Source organism: Merops nubicus, unplaced genomic scaffold, assembly GCF_000691845.1.
Source record: "Merops nubicus isolate BGI_N331 unplaced genomic scaffold, ASM69184v1 scaffold10538, whole genome shotgun sequence".
In the NCBI taxonomy this organism is placed as follows: domain Eukaryota; kingdom Metazoa; phylum Chordata; class Aves; order Coraciiformes; family Meropidae; genus Merops; species Merops nubicus.
Genome location: NW_008626348.1, coordinates 3,628 through 29,440, shown reverse-complemented (window position 1 = coordinate 29,440; position 25,813 = coordinate 3,628). Strand labels below are relative to the sequence as shown.

General features: G+C 39.2%; 1 protein-coding gene across 1 annotated transcript; it reads right to left on the bottom strand.

Annotated features, from left to right (window-relative positions):
- Positions 1–328: 328 nt before the first annotated feature.
- EFCAB7 (EF-hand calcium binding domain 7) lies at positions 329–25,813 on the bottom strand. Its single transcript, XM_008945964.1, has 13 exons — positions 25,627–25,813; positions 20,842–21,053; positions 19,200–19,286; positions 18,212–18,407; positions 17,006–17,130; positions 10,385–10,526; positions 9,058–9,167; positions 8,371–8,528; positions 8,030–8,163; positions 5,548–5,696; positions 3,619–3,828; positions 1,477–1,584; positions 329–403 (listed from the first exon to the last, which is right to left on the bottom strand). The coding sequence occupies exons 1-13, from the start codon at positions 25,811–25,813 to the stop codon at positions 329–331; spliced, it is 1,893 nt and encodes a 630-aa protein (XP_008944212.1).

Here is a 25,813-nt window from a genome sequence, read left to right as displayed (position 1 = left end):
TCACTGAACAGCACTGATTTTGTGTCTCAATTAAAGTCCAATATATTTTGTCAGACTGTATATGATGAACACTGCCAAAGATGTTACATTTATGGAGTTATACTACCCCTAAGCTATCACTAGATGTTAAAAGCTATTAGCAGAAGGGTGATACAAAAAATAATGAAGTATTTCTGTGATTTATTTGCTTTAAGAAATCAAGCTCTGTGAAGTACAAATATATGCTACCTTTTTGAGAAGGACACGACAAAATTTGTCTAGAAGCTGCCAAAAAGAATTCCTGGTTTAATCTGAATGCTACCAAGAAAGAGCTCTTGAACTAGAACGTTTAACGTACGAGGGAATGGACACAATTATAAAGCCACTCTTCCTGCTCATTCAGTGGCATCACGTGCTGAGAAACCTGTACACAAGAGAGAAAAGAGGTGAAATAGTTGTTTATTAGAGAACTATGTGTATGTCACCTAAGAAATGAAACATTTCTGTACTTACATTGCTAACAGTGAACATTACAGAACATTAATCATCTATAACAACAGTTGGTATTCAAAACGTACAATTTAATTGCATAGCAGTAAAATCTCCATAAGGGGCCTGGAGCCCAGAGTTTATACTGAATGAAGCTGAAATTAAAATTAAGGAAACACCTTTTGGGATCAGGCAATAGATATTTAGTATCAGCAGCAATATAGGCCCAGCCCTGCCTGTGCCATGGGACTGGATCTGTTTACAACAGGTTTGAATGCAGCCATGCTGGACAGCTGTGGAATTTAAAATAAGAGGGATCTGAATTGTTTTATAAGAAAGATCCCATACTTTTAGAATAATAAAACGTGGATTTTCTTCATAAATGAAGGAAGAAAAATATCACCTGCATTCATAATTCATTTTCAATCTCGTGCTAGCCCTTAGAAACCCTCTTTTAGAATTTTCTCTGAAGCCTGCTCAGCTCTGGAATAGGGATCAGCAGATCAAACTGCCAAACTTATCAAACTAAACACCATCCCTATGTCAAGTTTAACAAAAATTAGCCATCTGCAAACCACACTGTGCATAGGGAGTGCAATACATACATTTTTGTTTCTCACTAGCACATCCTTGGTCTGTTTCTCACAGACATCAATATATTTGATTAAAAATTGCTAGGTAAATAAAGAAAATACAGCCTCAGAAAAAGAATGTTAAAAAATAGTAGTAAATGGGACATGTGTTGAATGGACAGCTGAAACAGGCACACGTATGAAAAACTGAACAGCTCTGGACTTTTACAGCAACCTGCACAGGGAAACATGGATTTGAGTCCATGTCCAGCTTTGAAATATCAAAAGCTCCATGTGGTCCCTACTGGTGTTGAAGATGCCACTATCCAAACGCTCATTATAACGACAAAAGACATGCAAAAGGAAACTAAAGATACCACTTGATTTATATTTTTTTTGCTTAGACTTTAAGTTGGCTGAACAATAAAGATCTTACCATCATGGACTTTGGTGCCACTTCCACAGCAAAAACAGTAAGTCCCCTATTACTTAGGCAGTTCTTGTTCTGCTCGTTGTTGACATGAATAATCACTTTGTTTTCAGACTGCAAGTGAAAAAAACATGAGGAACCCATTACTCTTAACTACACATTCTTCTTACTTCCTCTGACTTCACTACTTTATAGGATAAAAGGATGCTCATGTCTGTTCTCTTTGAAGACTAACATCCTCAGAGCCCAGATCCATTGTCAAAAGTCATTTAAGACCTGTTGAAATAACTTAAGCACTTTGGGAACACCATTTAGTGAGAAAGTTATTTGCCACAGAACGTTACAGATTGTAACAGTTCACATGATTTCAAAAGGTGACTCGACACATTCATACCAGATTTTAAGTACAAAGAAAATATTTCTGTCTCAAGTGGTCCTTGAATTGCAAATCCCTGGAGACTAGGACAGCAATCTGCAGAAGTGGCACTGGATGCTTGCCTAATTTTTGTCTGCAATATCCCCTGCAAGCCATTTCTGCTGATTTCATTAAGAGAGATGTTTTTAAATATTTGATAAAATAAATTGATAAAAGTATAATCACTTAAAGAACAGATGCTCTTGTTAAAACTGTGCAAGATCCAACATATTAACACATGGCAATGAGATAAAGGCAGACAAAAGAATATCTGTCCAGGAACTTACAGCAACAGGAACAAAGGTCACAGCCTAGCACAGAGGGTATACTTTAGTAAATTTTTGCTTTGGATGATAGGAAATGCCTCATTAACTATTTATTTTGGCATATAAAGAGGCAGACAACAGACGTGGCACTGCTTATTCCCTGAGAAACTTGAGGCTCTGTATACAAGGTCTTTTAATCTCCCCAGCTCACACCCTGAGTAGAGAGGTTTAGAAGACAGACACCTTTCCCTGCCCACTGATCAAATACATGTGCAAGACTAAAATAGAGACCCTCAGGTACTAGCAGATTTCCTTAATTTAATTACAGAAACACCAAAGAAATAATTATTTCCATTGAAATAATCTGTACAATAACTGAAGACTTAATCAGACTGCTTGCACTGGGGGAAGCTTAGAAGACAGATGCAGAAAACTGCTGGCTTATTATTTTCTTCCAGACATTTACAATACAAACAAAAAGCCTCAAAATTCTAATAAGATGATCAGAATAGTGCAGCTATTTCCTTCAGAGCAGAACAAGGGTATTTATGAAACCTGAATGGCATGAATGGCAGTGGGCAGTGATTTTAATCAGACAGCATCCAGTTGCCTCAGTAGAGACCTCACCTCCTTCTCTCACATATCCCCAAACATATAAATAACTCCAGCAGATCTACCCTAAAGGGCGAAGTGCAGATCTAAACCTGTAGTTCCAAGGAGCCTCAGCATTCTGTCCTAATATTAGTCCAGCCTCCCCCCCTCCCCTTTTTGCATGTTTGTCCATTTAAAAATATACTTCTTGCTGTGATCTTTCAAGATCTAAAACACCTGAAGTTTAGTACCTTACTGCACTGTATTTATTTACTCACAGGTCCTGATAAAAAAGAAATAAAGAATGAACAGCAAATTCATTAGATTCCATGCAAAAAGGCTTAAAAATCTCTGCTTCCCACCAAACATTTTTGCTTGGATTTACAATTAACTTAGATGAGAAATAAAGTGCTCCTAAAACATAACTGATGCAAATCATCATTCTTTTACTTTCTTATACACACTGAAAATATTATATAGTGTAAATGGTGCAGTCTTTGCTCTTTCTATAATTGTATTTCCTGGTTCCAGTATTAGTTTGCTGGTATTGTGCACATATGTCTCCAATAATTATCCAAATATTGAAAAATTGGAATGTGAACACAAATATTCAGATTCTGTGTGATATTTAAAACTGCTTGCCTCATTATAAGTTGTGCCTTCCACAAACACTGATCCAGACTGTTTTGGAGTTTGAGTTGTTTGTCAAGAAGAGATTTGCATCAGGCACTTGGCTTTTTAAAAAATTAACTAGACCCAGAAGCTTTATATCAGCAATACCAGAAAATATCATTCTCAATAATGACACAAGGAGGGAAGAAGAACAACAATAAAACACATTACCACAAAGTACCTTAAAGAAGTCTGGTGCCATACCTTATTTTCAATAACAGAAGTGATTCTCCTGCCCACTTTGTGGGTATAGACGATTATGTTTTCACAGCCATCTATTACTTTGGCCTCTCCTTTGTTAACAACAGACTTGCAAATGGCCCTGTTGAGTTGCCAGCTCCCTGCCTCTAGATATATGGCTTTAATTCTGGGTTTGCACTTTTCTGCATAGATGTCAATGACAAAGGGGCACGCCTGCAATGGAGAAAATTAGTTTCATCACCCCTTTCTCTGTAGTTTTCCCACTCAGATTTTCATCCACAGCTCCCAGGTATTTTCATATCTGCTCTGGAGTAGAATTACCCAAATACAAGTATGCCACTGAATATTAAATATTCAAAGCCTGAGAGCCACGGTGATCTTTTAAAGCAAAGGAAAGTTGAGGACAGGGGAATGTTTTCCATGCTAGTCACAGTACACTCGATACACAGTCTGGCACATTCAGCTCCAATGCAGCAACCCCTTCCTTGGACAGCAAACTGCACAGGGACTAAGGTGAAACAGGAATGTATTTCAGATTCTGAAAGAAATCTGTCTCCTCTACCTCTCACACTCTTGCTGTTTGTGCTGCTTCATAATTTATTTAATTAGAACTTCTTCTGCAATGCTGCATTAAGCACTCTGCTTTTAGAGCACCGTGGCTAAGGTGAGTACATGTAACAATCAGGGCTTTGCATTTTCTTAGTAATAGCATCTCAGTTTCTTTCAAATCCCTGCTGGAATCCACTAGGATTTCTCAAGTTCTGCCTTTAATTTATTGGAGGCTCAGTGATCCTGAAATACCAATCTCTTCAATCAGCTTTGTTATCCTTTGGAAGGCAAAGACTATAGCCACAAACCATAGCTTGTACGAGGTGCAAAAGAGCTTTCTGAAATTTCTAACTTAATTAAAAACTCCCCAAAATCTTCTTTCTTGGAGGATAGCTCCCTCTCACGTCGGAAATGCAGAAACACAGTTTTGTAGTTGCTCTGCTAACCATACATGCAGGAAAAGGAGGAAGGGCTCATCATTAAGAAATTGTTCACCATGATCTCAGGATTTTCACTGATGTCTCTCAATCACGCTGAGTATTTTTGGTTCTGTACATGTTTGTTTTGCAAATATATTTTTATATGGTGAGTACAATGACCTGAATTAATTCAACAGAAGTTAAAGAAATAATGTAACCAGACTGATTTTTAGAAATGAGTTTTTCTTGGGGACTAAACTTAAAATATCAGAATATTTAATGTATTGTTTCATAGTTTTCCCCTTCATTAAAGAGATCCTCTTTCTTTCATGAGAACTATTAATGCCAACATGGCTTCTGTAAAAATGAAATAAATAAACCCTGTAAGCACACAGAAATATCAGAGAAATAATCCTTGATCCTGTAAACAGTGAGTGACCAAAAGCTCCTCCATTAAAATTTTATGTTGAACACCTTCACACACTGTTGTGAACAGGCAAGAGTAATGGAAACAACCATGTCTGAAAAGGACAAATTCTGAGTCATGTGATAAAAAAAAAGTTACTTTACACTTATCCACTTCTCTTGTGACTTGGGCCAGGAAAGTGACTTTTTTAAGCAGAGCAGGTCCTGCATTTTATAGGTTTGCTGACACATCACAGTTTACCATATTATCACTTCCCACCAGCAAGTTGCACAAGTTCTTTCAGCTGGTACAACCCAAGATTCTGTCTTCAACCCCACAAAACAGCAGCTTTCTCTCAGGCAAAAGGCAGATTTCCTCCTCTGAGAACCAGGACACTATAATGACTGGAATTCATTGTGTAAACCCTGGGCTAGCAGCGTTTGGGCTGGATCACTGACTTAGTGAAATCAATTTGGGACAGACAGAAACAATGCTGCAGTTAAACACATGCAGCAAGCTGTATGTGAAGCAGTTATTTTTGCTCTATGGCTATCATACCTCTGTCATTTCTAATGCTTTATTGTAGCCCAGAGACAATAAAGTGACCCAGAGGTCACTAGGATCCCCTTCACGGTCATTGGCTTCCATGAGATTCAAATCCATAAATCCTTGTCGTGTTAGTTCATTCTTCTTCATATCAAAATTCTCTGTTTAAAAAGAAATATAAAGTAGCACTTAAATGTCTGTTCTCTCCACAAACACCCTTTATCCTTCCAAAGCCCAACTCCCACTCCTGTTACAAGGTTTAAAAGATGGAGCCATCTTACATTTTCAGGCTCTCCAGTATTATTTGGGCATGTCCTTGACCAGATACGTGCTCTTTGCAAAGCTTCCCTGTGGATTTTAGATAATGACTAGAAACAGCTGGCCCCTTGTACAATGCAGAAGAGGGTGAGATTTCAAAACAGAAAGAATTCATATTGAGGTTTTCTTTTTTTCTTTTTGCTAGTGGGATTTGTTGTAGTTGAGATTTGCAGAACGGGGAATATTAGGAATAGGAAATGAAAGTCTGCTGGAGCCAGCACCTTTAGTGCTTGAGGTCCTTGATACAGAAATGATTTACTTAGTTCCTAAAAAGCAATAAAATGCCAGTAATCCTAACACCCCTCTCTAGAGAGAATATCATAGATCGACCACTCTAATGTCAGCAAACACATAATTGAAATGTCCTCGTGTCAGAGATTTTTAAAAATGGTTTTCTTATCTTCATAACAATGCTAAATCTTTACTATATATTATTAAAAAGGGATTACCAATTTAATAAATCTATCTAAGGGTACAGATGCTACAATAAATGGCTTGAACTTTGGTGTCAAGATTTATGATATTCGTCTGAACCCTTCAACTGATTAATGACCTGGTAAAACATTCACCATATTCTCTTCTTTCCTCTCTTTTACACCTCTCACACAACCCCACCCCCCTTCCCCTTCCCACTCGTGCTGAGACCAGTGCACAGAGGCATAACACAAAGTCATAAAGTGTGGAATAGGATGTAGAGGCATGAAAGGGACAAGAAACTTATCTATAGGAAAGGATTTTGTATGAGCTTTCCATCATGTAGGAAAAAATCCAGTATCTTAGACTGTTTTGAGAAAAATAATTACTGGGATGTGCCAGATTAAAAAATCCAGTATCTTAGACTGTTTTGGGAAAATAATCTGGGATGTGCCAGATCTGAAGTATTTTGGTCCAAATGAAGCAATGTGTCATAGCCTACAAAGGAATTATACCAAACGTAACATGGGCCAGTGTACAATAATATCCCACACTGGCATTTCATACACAAGTTGCAGAAAAATCCCCATATTTCTTATAGAAACTTCTAATTTTCACACAATGGCTTCAAAATTTCCAGTTTGTCCACTCACTGCAGCTAAACTGCCTGTGCTTTGAAACCACTGCTTCCATGCACTGTGTTGTTAAGAGTAGCTATGGTCACTGGTGGTTGAATCCTGCAGCTCTGTTATGAGGCAAATAAGGGCACTCTCAAGGACTGTGCAACCTTAAAGCAATGCCACAGAACTACTTTTTTCTTGAAAATTGACATCTGTGGCCCAACAAAGCTCCTGCAAGCTGGTAAGATGTCCAGTAGCACTGATGAGATATATGAGCAGACAGAAAACAAACAACAGCTGGAACAGTTTGAACTGTCTGTCAGCTTCCTCATCTCACTCATGGAAGTCTCAGAATCTCACAGCTGTCATCTAGCACAATATGGACAAACTGACACATATGGACAATATGAACCTTCAAAAGAATAATTTTTAATTAAAAACTGCTTACATCTGACCAAAAAAATCTATTTTTGCAATAGGCATTTTCTAATGTCTAATTTTCTGAACGATGATCATAAGCCCTAGACGCCATTTTAAAGCATCAAATGGATGCTTTAAACATAGATGTGGGGCTGAGGGACATGATTTAGTGGTGGACTTGGCAGTGCTGGGTTATCAGTTGGACTCAATGGTCTTAAAGGTTTTTGTCAGTCTAAACAATTCTATGACTCTGTATGCACACTAATTAAATGTTCCTCTCAACACTTTGTGAGATATGAAAGCAGCACCAGCTTAATCTGCAGAAAGGAGACTGATTAAACAAATACCTGATGCAGTTTAATTCACCATATGATCCACAAGCAGAAAACCTGTAGGTTTTGGCAGCTACAAAACCTTTCACCTCCAAAACTTTGCAATTAGCAATGGGAAGGACTTTCTCAGCAGAAGTTCAGTGGCACACGAACCAGAATGAAGCAAAACAAAACAAAGGACAGGAGACTGGAAAAGGAAAAAAAAAAAGGAAAAGAAAGGGAAAAGAAAACAGTACCTATGTATGTTCTTGGTATAGACTGCAAAATACTCAGTTCTTCTACACCATATACATAGTGTGTAGTATACTATATATATATATCCCATAAACAACAGCTTGCAAGTAGATTGATAGCCCTGATTAATTATATCTAGCACAGCAGTGAACTTACCCTTACATACAGTCCATGCTTCCTCATCACATTTCTCACCACTAGTTCTTAGTTCAAAGAAATTGTATTCCTCCAAACTCAGAAGGCCATTTCCATCCAAATCAATCATTTCAAATATATCCAATAAAGTGGCTCTAAAAGATGAAAAAGGCAGAACTGTTTCCAAATACCTGTCTTTCCTTTCCTGTCTCATAATATTGTGGATAATGACTCGGTCTGTTTTTGACTATTCTGTGCAAACAGTAGTTTAGTGACAGACAGGTTTTAAAAAGCTAGATGTTGCCTGGAGCACACACACACTTTTTCTAGAGTTACCATGCCTATGTGGGAATAGAACTCACCGGAACTCTTTGGTCAGAGCCAGCTCTCCATCTTCATCTCTATACACCAGTTCTGCTTCTCCAGTAATTTGTGGTTTCACCTTCTTCAACCTACAGCCTGTTGTGAACGGGAGCAACCAGTAAACTCCTGATCCAAGCTCCCCTTTCCATCCAAACATCTACTCTTAAAGGAAGACAGACAAGTTTGTGAGTCGCTTCTTAAATAATCTCTTTCTTTGTTGCTTGTAATACTCACACAAAAGTGATTAATTACTTGAAAGCACAGGTAATGGGAAAACATCTACAGTGAGATGCTTGTGATGACATTTTAAAGACACAAAAACTGGTGAATCCCTTTATTATAACAAAACTTAGAAAAACATACAAAACCAGAGATAAGGAGAGAACAGTAATTACCAGAAATGTCTAATAACACTCCTATCATTTTTCAGACAGAACTTCCATATGCAATTCAGCCCACCTGAGGGGCATAACTAAGACAGTGTTATATCTTACTTTGCACAAGTTCTGCCAGTTTTGAAAAGGAACATGCAAATTTGAAAAAGAACAAGTGTTTCCTCTCTTCTCCAGTCTGTTTTGGTACTATCTGCGTTCCTTCCAAACATGGGGGAAATCACCCATGCAGCATTAACACATATGCTCTAAAGATACAATAATTAAAATAGGAATAGAACAATAATATCTAACCTCTTTGTTTTGTTGTTCAGTACAGCTCACAAGCTGTAGATTTTCTTGGGTTTCATTCTCCTTGAGAATATACAAAGTTGTATCCACTGACAACCAGGGACAAGATTTTCCTAAAAAGAAAAACATTCCCAGCACATATGTTTAACAATGGCTTAAAATTGTTTTTCTTTGAACTTTGAAGTAGATATTTCTATGGTATTTACCATTCTGTTTCCCAGTAAGATGGAAAAACATCATCCCATTATATGCTATTGGGATTTCTTTCCTATTTAGGCAGATCACAAATTGTACCAAGTCTTGTAATTGTCTTACAGACAATAATTACTATTAACAGTTCTAATATTAAAATCATTGGTAATTAAGGAAGTCTTCAGGTTAATCAGACCACAGCAAAACAATGAATGCAGAGGCATTTTTCAACAGGAGCCAAAAATATTAAAGAGAGTGGCTACATGTCTGTTGATCAGCTTCCCATTTTGGCCAGGTAGTAATTGGAAAACTACTTTCTGTAAATTATCTGCAGTGAAGTTTTTATTACCAACCCCAGTCAAAATCAATTACCAACCTGTAGCGCAACAGCCAGTCCAGATTGACTCTAAAACATCTTTGGGATCTAATGTCTCCTGTTTCACAGGATTAAAGAGAAAATAATCTACTTGAGGAAAAAATAATTCCAGCATAGCAACTAGATAAACCTCCTTGGTAAATCACTGGAGAGAAAAGCCAATAGCCTTTAGAAAAAAAGGAGCATTAAGGCACAATAAATTACTCTCAGATGGCTCTATCACTGGACTTCACTCTTTTAAGTTGAAAATTAAAATAGGCAAACTAAGCTATAAATCCCTCCAACAAGATTCACAATCAAAACATCAAGATACCACACTGCCAAAAAAAGCCATAATCTATTTTGAGTATTTACAAAACTATTTGAGGTGGGAAAATATAATATTCTCCAAGTTTTGGATCGTTGTTTCCCACAACGTACATTAAGACCTTGAAGAGAGACACTGCAAACAGTGCTAATGTTTGAGGTTTGTAATAAAGAAACTTCACAAATCTGTGGCCAAAAATAATTTAAGAAGTTGGCTGATTAAAGGGAGGAAGATAATGGACTTTGCTGATTTTCACTGCACAGGCAGTGAGCAGAAAATGACTAAAGCAGAAAACGTGGCGTGACAAATTAAGTTACATCTTCAGTAGGACTCTGTCAACAGAGAGAACTATTGTTATATTGCAGTATTGCAAATGAGAAAGGAGGAGATGTAGTGGCCGAAGAGAAAATACTTTCATAGAAGAAAATTCTCCAAAGAAACAGAAATAAACTTACCTTCTAACTGACGGATGGTTAAAGGCTTGATGGTAATACATACAGCAGACCTCTGGGGTAAGTGCAGCTTGTACTTGTGACTAATGATTTCACCATCTTCTTCTAAGTAGAAGCATCCTTTGGATTGTGCACATTGCCATTCCTGGAAACCAAGGAAATATTAGATGTTGCCTTCACCTTTGATCATGATAAAAGCGCCTTCTCTGAAATATATTAATCTGATGATTTTATAAATCCTGAATAAAATATGCCACAAGATACAGCATTGATCTTCTGCTCCCTTTTTTAAAAATCAATTTTCTCAAATAATCCTTTCTGCAGTTGATTTCTGCAGTGCAGTTAGCAACATTGCTTCTCTTGTGAAAACGCCTGAAGAACATATATCCCAATAGGTGAAATGAAATTTAATTGCTATGGAGAATCAAACTGAACTAATGAAATTCTCTGAACTGTGTGATTAACCACTGAAAGGCTGGAATTTTGCTACATCAGTTCCAGTCGAGCAAAGAACATAATTGAACAGCTGAACAATGAGGAGTTACTTGCACAGAGAAATCCCAAACACAAATACTCATCAAATTAAGTGGTTCTTCTGGATTTCTATCAAAGCTGTTGGAAAGACATAAATTGCAGCTTGCTGTATTTGTGAGGTTCCTAGAGAAGCCATGATTTTGTTGAGATGCTAAATGCAATTAAAAAATAATTTTTTTTTAAACACCAAGTCCCAGTTTTCAATTCCAATATAATCTGGAGGTTATTTCTTTACCAACATAAAAATAAAGTCCTTACAGACATACTGAATGCCTTGAAGAATAGAAGACATTCTTGATTTGCTTTCCCTGTTTTAGGTCAAGATCATGATTTCGAGTCACTTTGCCAGCAAGGGAAGATGAAGCTTCTGAGTGGAGTCTAACAAGGAATCTTTCAGGGTAATCTTAGCAGAAAGCTCTGTGCAGGTGGTTGTACCTATGCTTAGTGCTCCGTGTCACAGGTAAGCTAACACAGATCTGAGAAGAGAGCTTGTAAAAACCAGAGAAGTTCTGCATGCAACTTCCAGTAAGGAGGCTGACCAGTAACTCCATCTGAGGACAAAGTCTTCATCAGAGTCAGAACCCCAGCATGGTGGGGCTTGGAAGGGGCCTGTGAAGATCATCTCATCCAACCCCCTGCTCCAGCAGGTCACTCACAGCAGGGTGCCCAGGATGGTGCCCAGGCAGGTTTGGAATCTCTCCAGAGCAGGAGACTCCACAACCCCTCTGGGAACTGATGAGCATTGATCAGATCTCCTCTCAATCTTCCCTTCTCCAGGCTACACAGCCTCATGGCTCTCAGTCTTTCCTCTCTTTCTCCAGGCTACACAGCCTTGGGGCTCTCAGCCTTTCCTCAGCACAGAGATGCTCCAGACCCCAGAGTGCTCAGTTTCATTTCTTTGTTTAAAGAGCTGAGCTGTCATTCCAGGGCATTCACCCTCCATCGATGGTACTTCACAGTCAATGACCTAAAGGTGTCAGGCAAGACCTGGGCTTTGCTAGTGCACGTACACCCAGGATGCCAAGTAACACACTTGGTCATACATATAGTTCTGAATTTTGAATTTAGATTTCTCCATTCAGAATTCTACATTTCTTAAGAATACAAATTCCTCAGGAACTCATGGATTTAAGAGCCTTCATCCCTTGACACATTTTTGCCACTGATTTCTGTGGGAATAGGAGCAACTCCTCCATGATACATATTTCTCATTCAAACATTGTCAAATTCATCTTCATTATATTCCTTTCTGCTTTAAGAATTTTTTTATAAATGAATCAAAACAAAGAGAGAGAGATACACTTTGAGAAAACTCACTACCTGTGCCAGCATAGAAAGATTTCAGAATCTAATACTACCTCTCACTTCATTTTCTGCCTCTGAATCACTCTCATAAGTTCCACCCAAACAGCACAAACTCAGCTATGAAAAGAATCTTTACACTAAAGGAATAAGGAAATTTCATCCTTAAAACATGAATGTTGAGAAACACTGAGAGAATTCCATATTTTACATAGCTGGAAACAATCTTAATTTCAAATTACTTACTGTGGTTAAGACCATAAAATCCCATCCAAGATGTTGACCTGAAGTTAGCAGTTATTTCATCCTCAGTACCCCAATAGTTTTGGTAGCATAATGCATCATACCAATTTTAGATGTCAAATGCTGCTGCTTATATTTGTATACAGCTGACAACATGGAGCACTTTTAAGTACAAACACCAAACTTTGCAACTCACTTTCTGCTCTTCTTTGGAGGTTTGGGATTTTTAAAGAAAATTAAGATTTTGCTAAGGAAGTTTGAAGAGATTTTAAAAGGAAACTTACTTTCTCAGAGCACAGGTTATCAAAAAGACAAAGACCAATTAAGTTATCTAAAATAAAGTGGGATATCCAACCCAGGATGGAAACTAATACCTAAGTCCCTCCCCTCTCATAAACAAAACAAACCAAGTGCAATTTAAAGTGGACACAACCTGCCAGAAATGCTGCTAGGCCTAAGCCTCGTGGAGGTGAAGCTCTCTATGCTACTTGGTCCAGAGTCAGAGATCAGTCCCTGGCTACTTTTAATGCAGCAGCATAAACATAATTAAAGCCAGCTAAAAATTTTATATCCCTCTTTACCTATGAGGCTAGATTTCTAGTGAGGGGATAAACAAAAGGGCTCCAATCACAAAGAGCAATTAGGAAAGAAGTGAACAGAAACAAATTGTTACTAGGACTTCATGGTGAGGGTTCAGTGTTGAGCAATAGAGTTCTCTCAGTCAAACAAAGTGGATAATGAGAGTTGGCATTAACATTACAGTTCACATAACTACAGATTTGAGTTCTAGCACAGATTTTAGTCTGTTCAATTATTTCTAGTACTATTCCATTCTCAGTAAATTGTTTATTCCAACACTTGCAGGACTCCTACCTTCATCTAAAGTCCATATGGAGTAAATTGAGACTTTTCCTTAAAACCTGACACAGCTGAGATAACTGGTTGTTAGCTTAATACCTTACAAACTACTTGAAAAATTATTGACATTTCAAAGAGATCAAAGACAAAACGTCTGCTGGTGAAGAAATACAGCTGTTCTTTGAGACACAGAAGTGCATAATGCAAGTTTAAACAGCAGTCCAGATGGGCTATAACCATTCAAAAATTTACTGGGGTCATTTTCATGAAAAAAAAAATTATTCCAACAGCCATGTTCTGTTCCCCCTTTCTCATTATGGCAGTGGTCTTCAAAACATCATCCCACACACAGTCCATGGAAAGCAGCTCTGTCCTTCCATTTTTCTGGATGTTACTTCAGATGAAACATTTTTTTTATGGTTCTGCATTCAGATAGATGTTGTTGCCAGAGAGATATGAAACAATCCAAGTAAGCAGGGGAAAATCTCTCAAGGAACAACGTGCAGGTTAAGATGTGACCAATAGTAAGCAGAAGTTTGATGATGCTTTAGGAATCAAACACTAAACTGTTATTCTTGCAGGGAGCATAAGGTGGTGCTATATTCTCTACATTATCCATGTCAAATTACAAAGATACATAAATCTGGGAAGCTAAAAGCTGCTTTTCTGTTTGGATTTTCCTATGTCACTTCAAAGCATTACAGAAGTTGTCAAATAACAGCTAACACAGTGGGAAATGTTTGTATTAGGAAAGTTAATCATAAAGAAATGTTAGGGATTACCTGTTACTGCCAGTGCTGCTCACTGCCCAAATAATCACAGAACCACAGAATCCCAGCAGGGTGGGGTTGGAAGAGACCTCTGGAGATCATCTTATCCAACCCCCTGCTCCAGCAGCTCACCCACAGCAGGGTGCCCAGGATGGTGCCCAGGGGGGTTTGGGATCTCTCCAGAGCAAGAGACTCCACAGCCTCTCTGGGCAGCTGCTCCAGGCTCGGCCACCCTCACCCCAAAGAAGTTTCTCCTCCTGCTCAGGTGGCACCTCCTGGGTTCCAGTTGGTGCCCGTTGCCCCTTGTCCTGTCTCTGGGCAACACTGACAAGAGCCTGGCCCCAGCCTTTTGACACCTGCCCTTTAGATCAGCATTGATCAGATCCCCTCTGAGGCTTTTTTCTCTAGGCTCAGCAGCCTCACGGCTCTCAGCACAGAGATGCTCCAGGCCTCTCAGCATCTCTGTCGCCTCCTCTGGACTCTCTCCAGTAGTTCTCCTGAACTGGGGAGCCCAGAACTGGACTAAATACTGCAGAGATGGCCTCCCTAGGGCAGAGTAGAGTAGGAGGAGAACCTCCCTTGACCTGCTAGCCATACTTTTCTTCATGCACTCCAGGAGACCATTGGCCATGAGAGCACACCGCTTGGTCATGGTTAACCTGTTGCCCACCAGGACTCCTAGGTCCTTCTCTGTGGAGCTGCCTTCCAGCAGGTCAGTCCCTCACCTTCACTGGTGCAATTCCACTGCAGTCCTCTGCTATTAGCACTTCAGTTATTATTGAATAGTCCCCACACACACACAATTCCTAAAAAAATACAGGTTTTGCAATAAGAGGAATTGTTCCTGCGATTAAAGCAAAGAACTTGAGTTCAACTCTTTGTCTTGTTCCATGCCTGTTCATAAATCCATTTGCTATGTTCCACAGACTGAGAAAAAAATCTTGCCAGTTCAATTGCATGAGGCTTCTTCACAGATGACAGTGGGAGCTTGTAACTGTTTCTTTCAGGAAAAAGACCTTGCTGGTTATTTCTTTTGCTACCCACTGTGTGTACAAGTCTTTCACTGACTTCAGTGAAGCAGAATGCAAAGGTGAGAATCCTTAGCAGGGATAATCCAGCTCCCCAATGCTGAGAGATTTTAGATTGTGATATGTTGCTTGTCTTTTTTTTTTTGCTAATGTCTTTCAGTCTTCATACAAAAAACATGCAGTAGAAACTTAAGATCTCCACTAGCCACCTTCTAATGAATTGAGATTCAGCTACAGTTGAAGCCCAACAGGTCAGTGTGTTGTTTATCACATTATAGCACATCTGTAGCACCTCTGTAACTATCTGGTTTTTCTTCCCCAAATTTATTTACATGGCTTTGAACAAGCCATCAAATTTCACTGACGAAAACACACGGAAGAATGTACTACAAATACATTCCATGTTTTCTAGGAGATTTTGAATTTAGATATTCACCATGGTTTGACTTCCACTGTTTTATTCCATCAGAAATGTAAAGCTGGTATTGGTCCAACCTGATGATGGCAATATTTTCTTACTGTCCCAAAAAGACAGGTGAACTGAAGAAAAAAATATACGTTTCTGAATATAAGATAAGTAAGAATTTTTGGGTGCTAGATTCTGATCCACATCACAAATGAATCACTGGGTATTTATTCATTGATTTTTACAGTTTGCATTGTGCTTAATACTTAAGCTTAAAAAACCCCAGTAGTTCTGCTCACATTTTTTCATGTTTATTGATTGATCTCAGGTTTTGTATGATGCTCATCAATAGCAATCTATATCTGCAGCTGCTTTTTTTTCAGTCAGTTCTTACTGGCTTCTACAAAGAAAGAGGAATCCAATATTGGGAAACTGTGATGCCTTTACAGACTACATATCATGTTTGAACAAGGTGAAATTGCAGGTTAAATTGCATGAAGGTCCAGATACCTAAACAGACTGAAAAAAAAATTCCTTTGAGGTTATGTTTTTAAATTTTAATATAGAACAAATGTCACTGTATAGCAATGTCGAAGATATAAAGGACTTTGGAGTTCAATAACAAATACAGAGTTGTTATTTGAAACAAAAATGTAACTCATGAGGACAATCAGTTCAGTTTTCTAGCAGCAGTTATGCTGTGTGGTCATAACCATTTTTTTTCCTTTTTACACAGGAGTCTCCAGGTGCACATTTTTAATGTACCCTAGCAGTTTCCAGTTAATGTTTTATATTTCTACAGCTATTATTTTCTGTTGAAAGAAAACTAGTAAAGGTTCAGTCAAGAAAGGGAAAACAAAGGAAAAAGATCAATATTAACACTCTACAAATATTGACTTAGCAAAGTGACTTTGTTGTCTTTCTCCCACAGGAATTTATATTGAATGAGTGATTTATTTAAAAGAAAATACTGATAGAACATATTATTCTAACTAAAAATCAATATATTCAGGCTGCAGCATATATTTACAAAGTAATGCCCAAACTGAATATGCTCACAGAGCTGTTATTTATTTCCAATTACCTTTCATATAAAGGTTTATGATACACAATCTTTCAGACTACTTAAGCATTTAAAGTTCTCACCAACCTAATAAATTATTAAATTTTAAATTTCTCAAAAAGTCATTAAACGTTTTATCCAACAGTGGTTTCATTTATAAAAAACACACTTTGTTCTATTAAACCTTCACACCTGAAAAATTATTTTCAATAACTAGATGTCAGCAAAACCAACAGTATATAAAAATGTTAATAATAATATGTATCAAGAAACCTCTCAGTGGTTTATAGCTGCCCTTGACAAACTATTAATAAAGCATAAGCTAAAAATCAGAGAAAAACGGTTTCTTATTTAAAATGCAATAACACATGTGCCTAGAGGAAAACAGCATCATTTCCACAGGAGCAGCTCACTTGATACCTTCATTGTGTCTGGCTCAATTAGCTTTGTGGTTCTGGGGCTGCTGGCACCCACACTGACAGTGGTAGGAACGGATCCTCTGCAACTCTGAGCTGATGAGGGTCTCGAAGAACTTCTGCTGTCACCTACAAACAGATATTTAGTGACAACTACGTTATCTCAACCTGCTCCTAGTGCTATTTATCAGAAACCTTACACTTATAGGCACACAGGAAAACTGGATGACAAGAACTTCAATCAGATAAGCCAATTTGCCTCAATTATTTAACGTTTAAAAATTCATTAGCCAAACATCTTTATTTCCCTGACTGTACATCCCAGGCAAACGGGCATTTGAATGGCAGAACCCTGGAAGCAAATCTGCCTGAAGGACAAGAAATTGTTTGCACACGATCCATTTACCTCAGAACCAGGGTGAATCTGTCCTAACTGGATAGGTGTAACCTGCTTCTAATTTAAAGTAATTTCTTTTCAGGACAATATAGTTTCCCTGCCAGACAGCACACCACTTATGCACAGCTGCCCAAGGCAATTACTCCCAAGCCTTTTTGATTCCTTATGCTGGGGCAATTCTGCTGGTACAATTGTTGATTTAGCTACATAAAGTCAGTCTTCATCACTCTTTTGTCATGTTTGCACCTCTTCAGTATTGCCTAGGATTGAAGCATCTTAAAGTTAAAGAGGGCACACTATATGCCAGTATTTCATAGGTGGTGCCTTTGCAGCCTGTTAGCCTTTTATCCAGTTTGGGGAAGCTTTCAAGAATCTTTGTAACTTCAGGAAGAACATAAAATGCTCATATTGATTGTGCTTGAAAAGTAGCCTCAATAATTGAGACCAACAGGCTGCTTATCAATAAGTGTTTAAGGTTTCATCTCTGGTCTGGGAAAGAAATAAATAAGTTGCTATGTTGCAACATCTGAGCATTCATGTCTTCTCTTCTCTCTGGACTGTGTCACGTGAGAGTCAACGAAATTCACCCTTCAGAATCTGAGGGTCTGAATTTCAAACCATAATTGCAGCCAAAGTCCATCTGAAGATAGTGGTCAGCTATTCTCCTAGGACATTTATGTGATTGCCACAGTGGAAAATTATATTAGTCAATCACATCCTCACTGATCTGAGAAAAAATAAATACTCAACTGTCCATGGACTCAGAGCATGAACTCCAACAGAGTGAAAACTCCCAATATGAACCATAAATACCTTTATTTGGTGTTAGTTTGTGATCAGTTTTCCTCAAGATTCTTGGTGATGGTTTTGCCACTGGCAGCGTGATCCCCTCAGAGGAAGTTTCAGCTTGATTCCCAAACTGCTGCTGCCTCAGTCGAGTGTCAACTTCCAGTTTCTCTCGTGCAGTCTGGCAGCACTGCTCACTGGTCCTCATGTACAAGTCACAAAACTTCAGGTAAAGAAAGATCATCTGGTAAGTGAAATGTTCTTTCTTGCAGTTTCAAGGATTACAATGTAACATCAGTAAGGAGAGGACGGGTCAACAGTTGTAACACACAACTTTAATTTTAATTTTGATTTTCATTAGTCAGTGACCACTTAAGTGACACAGTAAAATGGAGCCATGATTCAACAAGGAGATCCAATACTGAAAAAAAAAAATTGTGACTTTCAAGCCAAGAGGTGATTTATATTTCTTTCCAGATATTTGAAAACTGATTTTTTTTTTTTTTAAATTATGACTTTTAACAGTGGCTTGTTTTTCTTCTATGAAACTATACTTGTATGTACAAGTCTTTTGTGGACTCTTTATTCACTCTAGAACTTAGTCACTCCTTACAGATGATGTCAAAAAAGCTAGTAAGATGTTGCATCTTGCAAATTCTGCTTTTCAAAATATACAGCTCTCACTGCTTAGCCAAGTTTGCTGTCAATGTCATCTTTATCTTGCTATTCCTTTAACTCTTATCTTCACACACCCTGTTAGGCTTTCTGCTTACTGTTAGGCTCAGCCTAATATATTAAGTTCACTTGCAGCAAGCCACCTTTTCAAGGATAATAGCTGGATGAAGTGAGGGAAACTGAACTCTATACCAGCCTGTGTTCCAGTACATAGGCAGATGAGGGGGAGCCTGGGCTAAGGTCATGAACAAACCAACACATGGAGGCAAAATGTATTGAGTTTGATAATGTAAATAACTGCCAATAACACAAAACCAACTAACAGCACTGTTTGCCATACCTTGTTGTAGTCAAGTTTGCCACTGCAGTTGAAATCAGCTTGTTTAAGAATGGCACCCACTTCATCCCGAGTCATTTTTTCACCTCTCTGCAATAAAACAACTCAGTTTGGGTTCTAAATCATTTAATAATGACACAAAGGAAGGTTCTTTCAATATCCTTTCAGGGAATCTTATCTTGCAATAGGTTTACATGGATTTTGATTTGAATTATCAAAATAAAGGTCAACATCATAAAAAAAAAAGTGTTCCTGCAATGCTACTAGATACTGAAGAGATGAATTGCATCAGTTGATGCAATTTTGTGGTGTCTTCTGGAAGCCTACCATGGACACTTGTATCAGTTTCAGAAAATCTTCCATAAATTGGGGAAATCCCAGCTCTGAGTCATTCTTACTTGTACTGTACCATGCTGACAACCAGGAGCTAACTTCATAATGGTTAGCTTCACTTTTTAATTATGTCAGCTATCCTATTACAGCAGGCTACATCTGCAGCTTGGTTCACTGAAAGGGTTATTCCAGGCATGACTTTGCCCTGCACCTCTCTCTACTTGGAATCACTAGTGTGAAGCCAAAGCAATTTCTCTTTGGAGCCAAGTCTGAATTCCATGTCAGAACATCATCCTGTGCCCCACTTGCACTATGGACTGAAGGTACATCTCTCAGGAAGAAAGCATGTCTCCCACAGGGTTCTCCAGCAACTTCCTGGATTCACCAGGCTGTTAGCAATGACATGACAATACACAATTGCTGCACAGAAATCTAATTCACTGAGAATCATAGAGGGTGGAGAAAAGATCTCTAAGATCATCAAGTCCAACTGTAAACCCAACACTACCATGACCACTAAACCATGTCACCCCAGATGCTAAGTCTACACGTTTTTTGAACCCCTCCACAGGTGGTGACTCCAGCACCTCCCTGGGCAGCCTGGGCCAATGCCTCACCACTCTGCCAGAAAAGCCCCTGACACTTCCATGCTCTGGGTTAATAGTGCATGACCTCTAACCAAAGTCTTGACTTACCCTGGCACACTTTACTTTAAACCCCTGCAGAACTAACTATAAAATCCAGTGAAGTCACAGCTGTGGTAAAACTAAAGCATCAACCTTAGTATTTTATTTATTTATAACTTAAAAAAAATTTTTTAAACTCTGAGCATATGTAGGCAATGAGTTATGAGGAGAGAACACCAAAGGTACATCATTAATTCTCTTGGTAAAAGTTCATAACCCCAAAGGGCTACAGAGGGGCTCTGCAGAGGACAGAGACTTGCATCAACTGAACCCTTCCTGTTGCTCCACTGCAGTATTTATAGCTTCAACAAAGCATTCTGTGAAAGTATAAAAAAAATACTTTCTCTGCCAGCTTCCACCTTCAAGACAGTTGCTGAAAGGGACAGACAGGTTATAAACTGCAAGACTGTAAGGGGAAAAAAAATGGAAGAAAGATCAGAAAACCACAGAAGATTACATGTAAAATAAAAAAAAAAAACAAAAACAAAAAAAACAACCAAGCACAACTCAGTTCATGCCTTTGATCAGAAATATGTTTACACACATTCAGACCAGTTTTATCATCTAATTTCCTAAATGTCTACTACTGGTTAAAGATGGATAATTAAGTTCCTACTGATACTTACTGTTGTAAGAATTTTATAAAGTTCATCATGTAAAATATATCCAGTGTTATCTGTGTCTATTTTTCCAAATGCTTCGAGCAGTTCAGTTTTTGTGGCTGGTTTTTCTTCTTTCAAAATAGTACAAAAATCATCAAAATTCAGTGTAGTTGTCTGTGAAGTCCAATATTTATTAACTGTCTTCTGAGATGGATTTCTTCCAGCCTGTTGAAGTACTGAACAATAAAACACAATATTAGCTGTATATTCCAGCTGCCAGTAAAGGAGTTTTCTCAAAACATCCTTTAATCACTTTCCATGTTCTTTTTTTTTTTTAAGCCTAATTAATCCAAGGTAGCAGCAGTTCTGAAGGACAGTTCTGTTTCTAGTCTCAGTCCTGTACTCTACTGACACAGCCTGACCGTGACCTTCCCTGGCCTTGAATTCTGTGGTTTTTAGCAGAGAGGTCTGAGCAGCCTGAGGGGCAGATGAGCTCACTCCCACACTGGTTTGAAAGAAGACATCAAACAGGCAGTGCCTGACATCCCAGATCATCTCTTGGGAGCTGTGATCCAGCACAGATGACCCATGCTGCTGAGAATCACACCTGCTTTCTTCTGAGGAAAAAAGGAAAGCAGAGAGCAGCTTGTGGCTTTTTATAACACAACACCACCACAGGAATTATTCTGCTCAGAGGCTCTGATCTGCAGCTTCCACTTACCCCTGTGCACTGTCCTACTTAACTGAAAGGTATGACTTCCTTAAGTAAAGTTAATAGGTTCAAACCATTAAATTAAGCAAAATATCCATGAATTCAAAGATAATCTCCTCAAATGGCATGAGTAAGATTCAGCCTGTTGTCTACATCCCCTGCCTGTTATACCAAGAACCTGTTATTTGTAAACTTGCACACTGTTAAATCCTGTTTCTTCTGAGATACACAAGTCTTCCCACTTCTTGGCCAAGAACTGAGATCTAGCATGGAACCTATCACAAACAATATTTTTATGTCACATTCATACACCAGAACTCATCAATTCAAATTACACAACACAAATTTCCAGTGTAAAGGAAAAATGGCACCCAAAGACCTACAGTGTTGAGGCCAACAGCCAAAATCACACACAGCCAGTGTCACTGCTCCTACACCTGGCACTCTTCAAAGTGGGTTTGCTGGATCTAGATGGCCTCTTTAAAGTCTTTACTGACAACATCCTTTCTTCAGTTTCTGGTGTGAAGAAGATATCACATTAAACTGAAATTCAATTCAAAGGCACAGTCTGTCTGAAACTGGAGGGAAGTGCTTTTCTGTCTTCCCATATAGCAATTTTTTTGTAAAACACAAGCCATCCTATAATCACAGAATCATGAAGGTTGGAAAAGACCTCTAGGATCATCAAGTCCAACCATCAACCCAACACTGCCATAACCACTAAACCATTTCCCAAGGTGCCACATCTACATGTTTTGTGAACCCCTCCAGGGATGGGGACTCCAGCACCTCCCTGGGCAGCCTGGGCCAAGGCCTCACCACTCTGCCAGGAAAGAAATTCTTCCTCCAATCCAACTGAAACCTCCCCTGGTTCAGCTTCAGACCATTTCCTCTTGTCCTATCGCTGGGTACCTGGGAGAAGAGACCAACCCCCACCTCACTCCAACCTTTCCAGGAGTTATAGAGAGCAAGAAGGTCTCCCCTCAGCTTCCTCATCTCTAGACTAAACAATCCCAGGTCCCTGAGCCTCTCCTCACAAGCCATGTTCCCCAGACCCTTCACCAGCTTCACTGCCCTTCTCTGGACACACTCCAGCCCCTCAATGTCTTTGTTCTGGGTTCAGTTTTTGGGCACCAGAGTAGCACCCAAGTTGTGGCCTCCCCAGTGCCGAGTCCAGGGGCACGATCACTTCCCTGCTCCTGCTGGACACATTGTTTTTGATCCAGGTCAGGATGTCATTGGCCTTCTTGGCCACCTGTGCACACTGCTGGCTCATGTTCAGCCATCCCCAAGTCCTTCCCTGCAGGGCAGTTTCCAGCCATTCCTCCTCCCCACTCCTGTAGCACTGCCTGGGGTTGTTGTGATGCAGGTGCAGGACCCAGCACTTGGCCTTGTTAAACCTCATACAACTGACCTTGGCCCATCGATCCAACTTGTCCAGATCCCTCTGTAGACCCTCCCAACCCTCCAGCAGATCAACACTCCCATGCAGTTTGGTGTCATCCTTCATCTCTGCCTAGGCTGGCAGCTTGATTTACACCCAGCTGCCCAATAACCAAGTCTATACTGGCTGAAGGCAGTTCAGAAGCATCTGTGAAATGAGGTAGAGGCATCATGACAATTCTCAGTGGGCAACTGTGTCACCATAAAAACAAACAAACAAAACCAGACACCTTTGTTGTTAATCTCCTATTGAATGCCAAGGCCTAAATAAAGATTTCTGCCCTGTCACCTCTCCGAGGGGGGTCAGGAGAACACAGCCAAGCTACATCTTTATCCAAGCCACGCTTGGGCACATAGCAATTGTTCAAGGATTTCAGTGTCAAGGTCAGCCAAGGCAGGGCAGTGTGTGCTTGTTTTCAGTGGACAGCTCAGTTCCCTGGAAAGTCACTGCAGCACACTAGTCACTGGCAGTTGACAGAGTATCCTTCAAACACCACGATTCTCTATGTTTATATATCCAGGCAGATCAGCACTTGGCAAGTCCTACATGCCTCCCAAGTCTCTATCTTTAAAAGTTCAATTAAACCACACCTTCATTTATACTTCTTTGTCGTCTGGTAAATACCTTAAGTGATCTTACAACACAGGAAAGGAAGTTGTTATCTGTGAGCAAGTAAAGCTCCCACAAATAAAATTTTACAGGGCCAATCTCTGAGTATTTTATAGTCTAGAATATTAGCCAAACACCACATAGCAACAGATGCTTCTACACTGGCACCACTCCTTTGATAAATGCCAGAATTAAGATGAAATATAAGCCTAGAATAACTCAGTGCTTACAGATTTTAAAAGAAGTTCTTAATTATCTCTCCAAAGACTGGGAGCCTGAGCAACTAATTGCCCTTTCTGAGCTGACCTTGAAACCAAAATGCCCACACACTTGCTACGTAGCCAAGTGGCACATGGATAGAGATGAAAGCCAAAGGGTGTATGAAAGAGATGACATTTGTTCACACCACCCCTATCCTAAAATCCAGATTATCCAAAACTACCCTGAGGATGTTATAAGGGCACTTTCATCACAGCTGAGAAAGGCCAGATAACAACAAGCTGCATGCTGAAAGAATGTGCTTGGAATGGGCAGAATTTCACCCACTTGTATAAGGAAATGAGCTGCAAACAATCAGTGCAGCAGAGAAGTACCCTCAGCTTTTACAGTGGTGGTTTCCACAGGGAGACCTCACATATTTTAGAGCCAGGCAATGCAGCCACTAGTGAGAAATACTTCCTCATGTAAACAAAAAAAAACCCCTCAGTCACTAGAATTATGATATAACTGAATTATTTGATAGCTTAGCATTCTTTTGCCTTTAGCCATTGCTTTGTTTCTGTATTACAAACAACTACAATGCCATCACACACATACCTTTTACTTTAAGGCATCACATTCTGTGAGGAGGACTTAAGAAATCAACCTGTACTACCACCAATCCCAAGTGCACTCTGAGCTGTGCCTCAATCCTCAGAGAATAAAAATAATTGGGTTTTTTTTAATTATACATTTTTGTTCTCTTTAACTGAAACTAGCATTTTTCAGGTAAACTTTTGTAACTTTCCTATTAACTCCTTGCAAGGAGCTTTGAAATTCCACAGGTTTTCAAAACAAATGTTAAGCTCCACAGCTTTCAGTATCTACTAGCACCTTTATTTAGTGCAGCTGAAGCACTCAGAGATATTTTTTTTCCCTGTTGCACTACTGATAGCAATACCTTATACACAAATATAATATGGAAGAAAAATATGAAAACTTTTGATTTTACTCTATGGGAACACTGTAATTCAGTAGGAGCTTAAATAAAATAAGAATTCTTATGAAACACCAGTGCCTGAAACAGTCCACACAAAGTTGATAGAGGAAAGGGAATATTTTCTCCCATGACCCCAAGTGGCCTAGGACTGATGTGTGAGATTATCTTTAGGGGTAAACTGCCATACCCATGCCTCCAGTAACCACCTCTCCTAGGAGCCTGCCCACCTCTGTGCCAATCAGTGCCAGTTACCATGCTGCTTTTCTGTGCCAGGGCAATTGTCCATTATAAACTCAACCAAGACCAATTCCCTCCATTATTTGGCAGGGATAAGGAAAAATTTGTTGTGGAAATGTCACAATCAAAACCCACCACCTCAAGTCAGCAACAACACTGCCATCAAATTTGGTGGTGTTAAGCAACTCACTTAGGTCCCCTGCAATCTGTCAGCAAGTGCTGACTTCTGCCCATTCCTACTGGTGACTGATAGAGGAAAAGCTCTCTGTGCTACTCCCCACTTCCACCAGTCATCCAACACTGAGCAACACAGATTAAGGATTTGAGGAGAATGAAAAACTTTGAAGAAAGTAGTTTCTATAAACTCTGAAAAAAAAAAAAAATCTCAATGTGACATTTTATAACAGGTAAATGATGGAAATGTCTTCAAAGATACGGCCACCAACCCTTGAAATCTGAACCCTATCTACAACTACTGCAAATTCCCTAAACCAGTTCCCAAGGTTATGCCCTGGGACACTCCCCACTGAATTCCTGACCACTGTTTGTAATCTACCCACTGTAATCATCATGTGCAAGAGTTACAGGGAAAAAATATCTAATTCTTACCTAAACTGAGCTGTTCTTTTGATTTAATATTTTCTAAGCTGCTTTTTAGAACAGCTAGATAAGCTGCTCGGCAGTTTGTGTAAAAGACTGCTTCTTCTGCATGCTGGGACTTCTTCACTTGGGGACTTCCAGAGCGTGTGACTTTCTGAGCAGAGAGGGATGTGTTCTCCTCAGGGCTGCTGGCCAT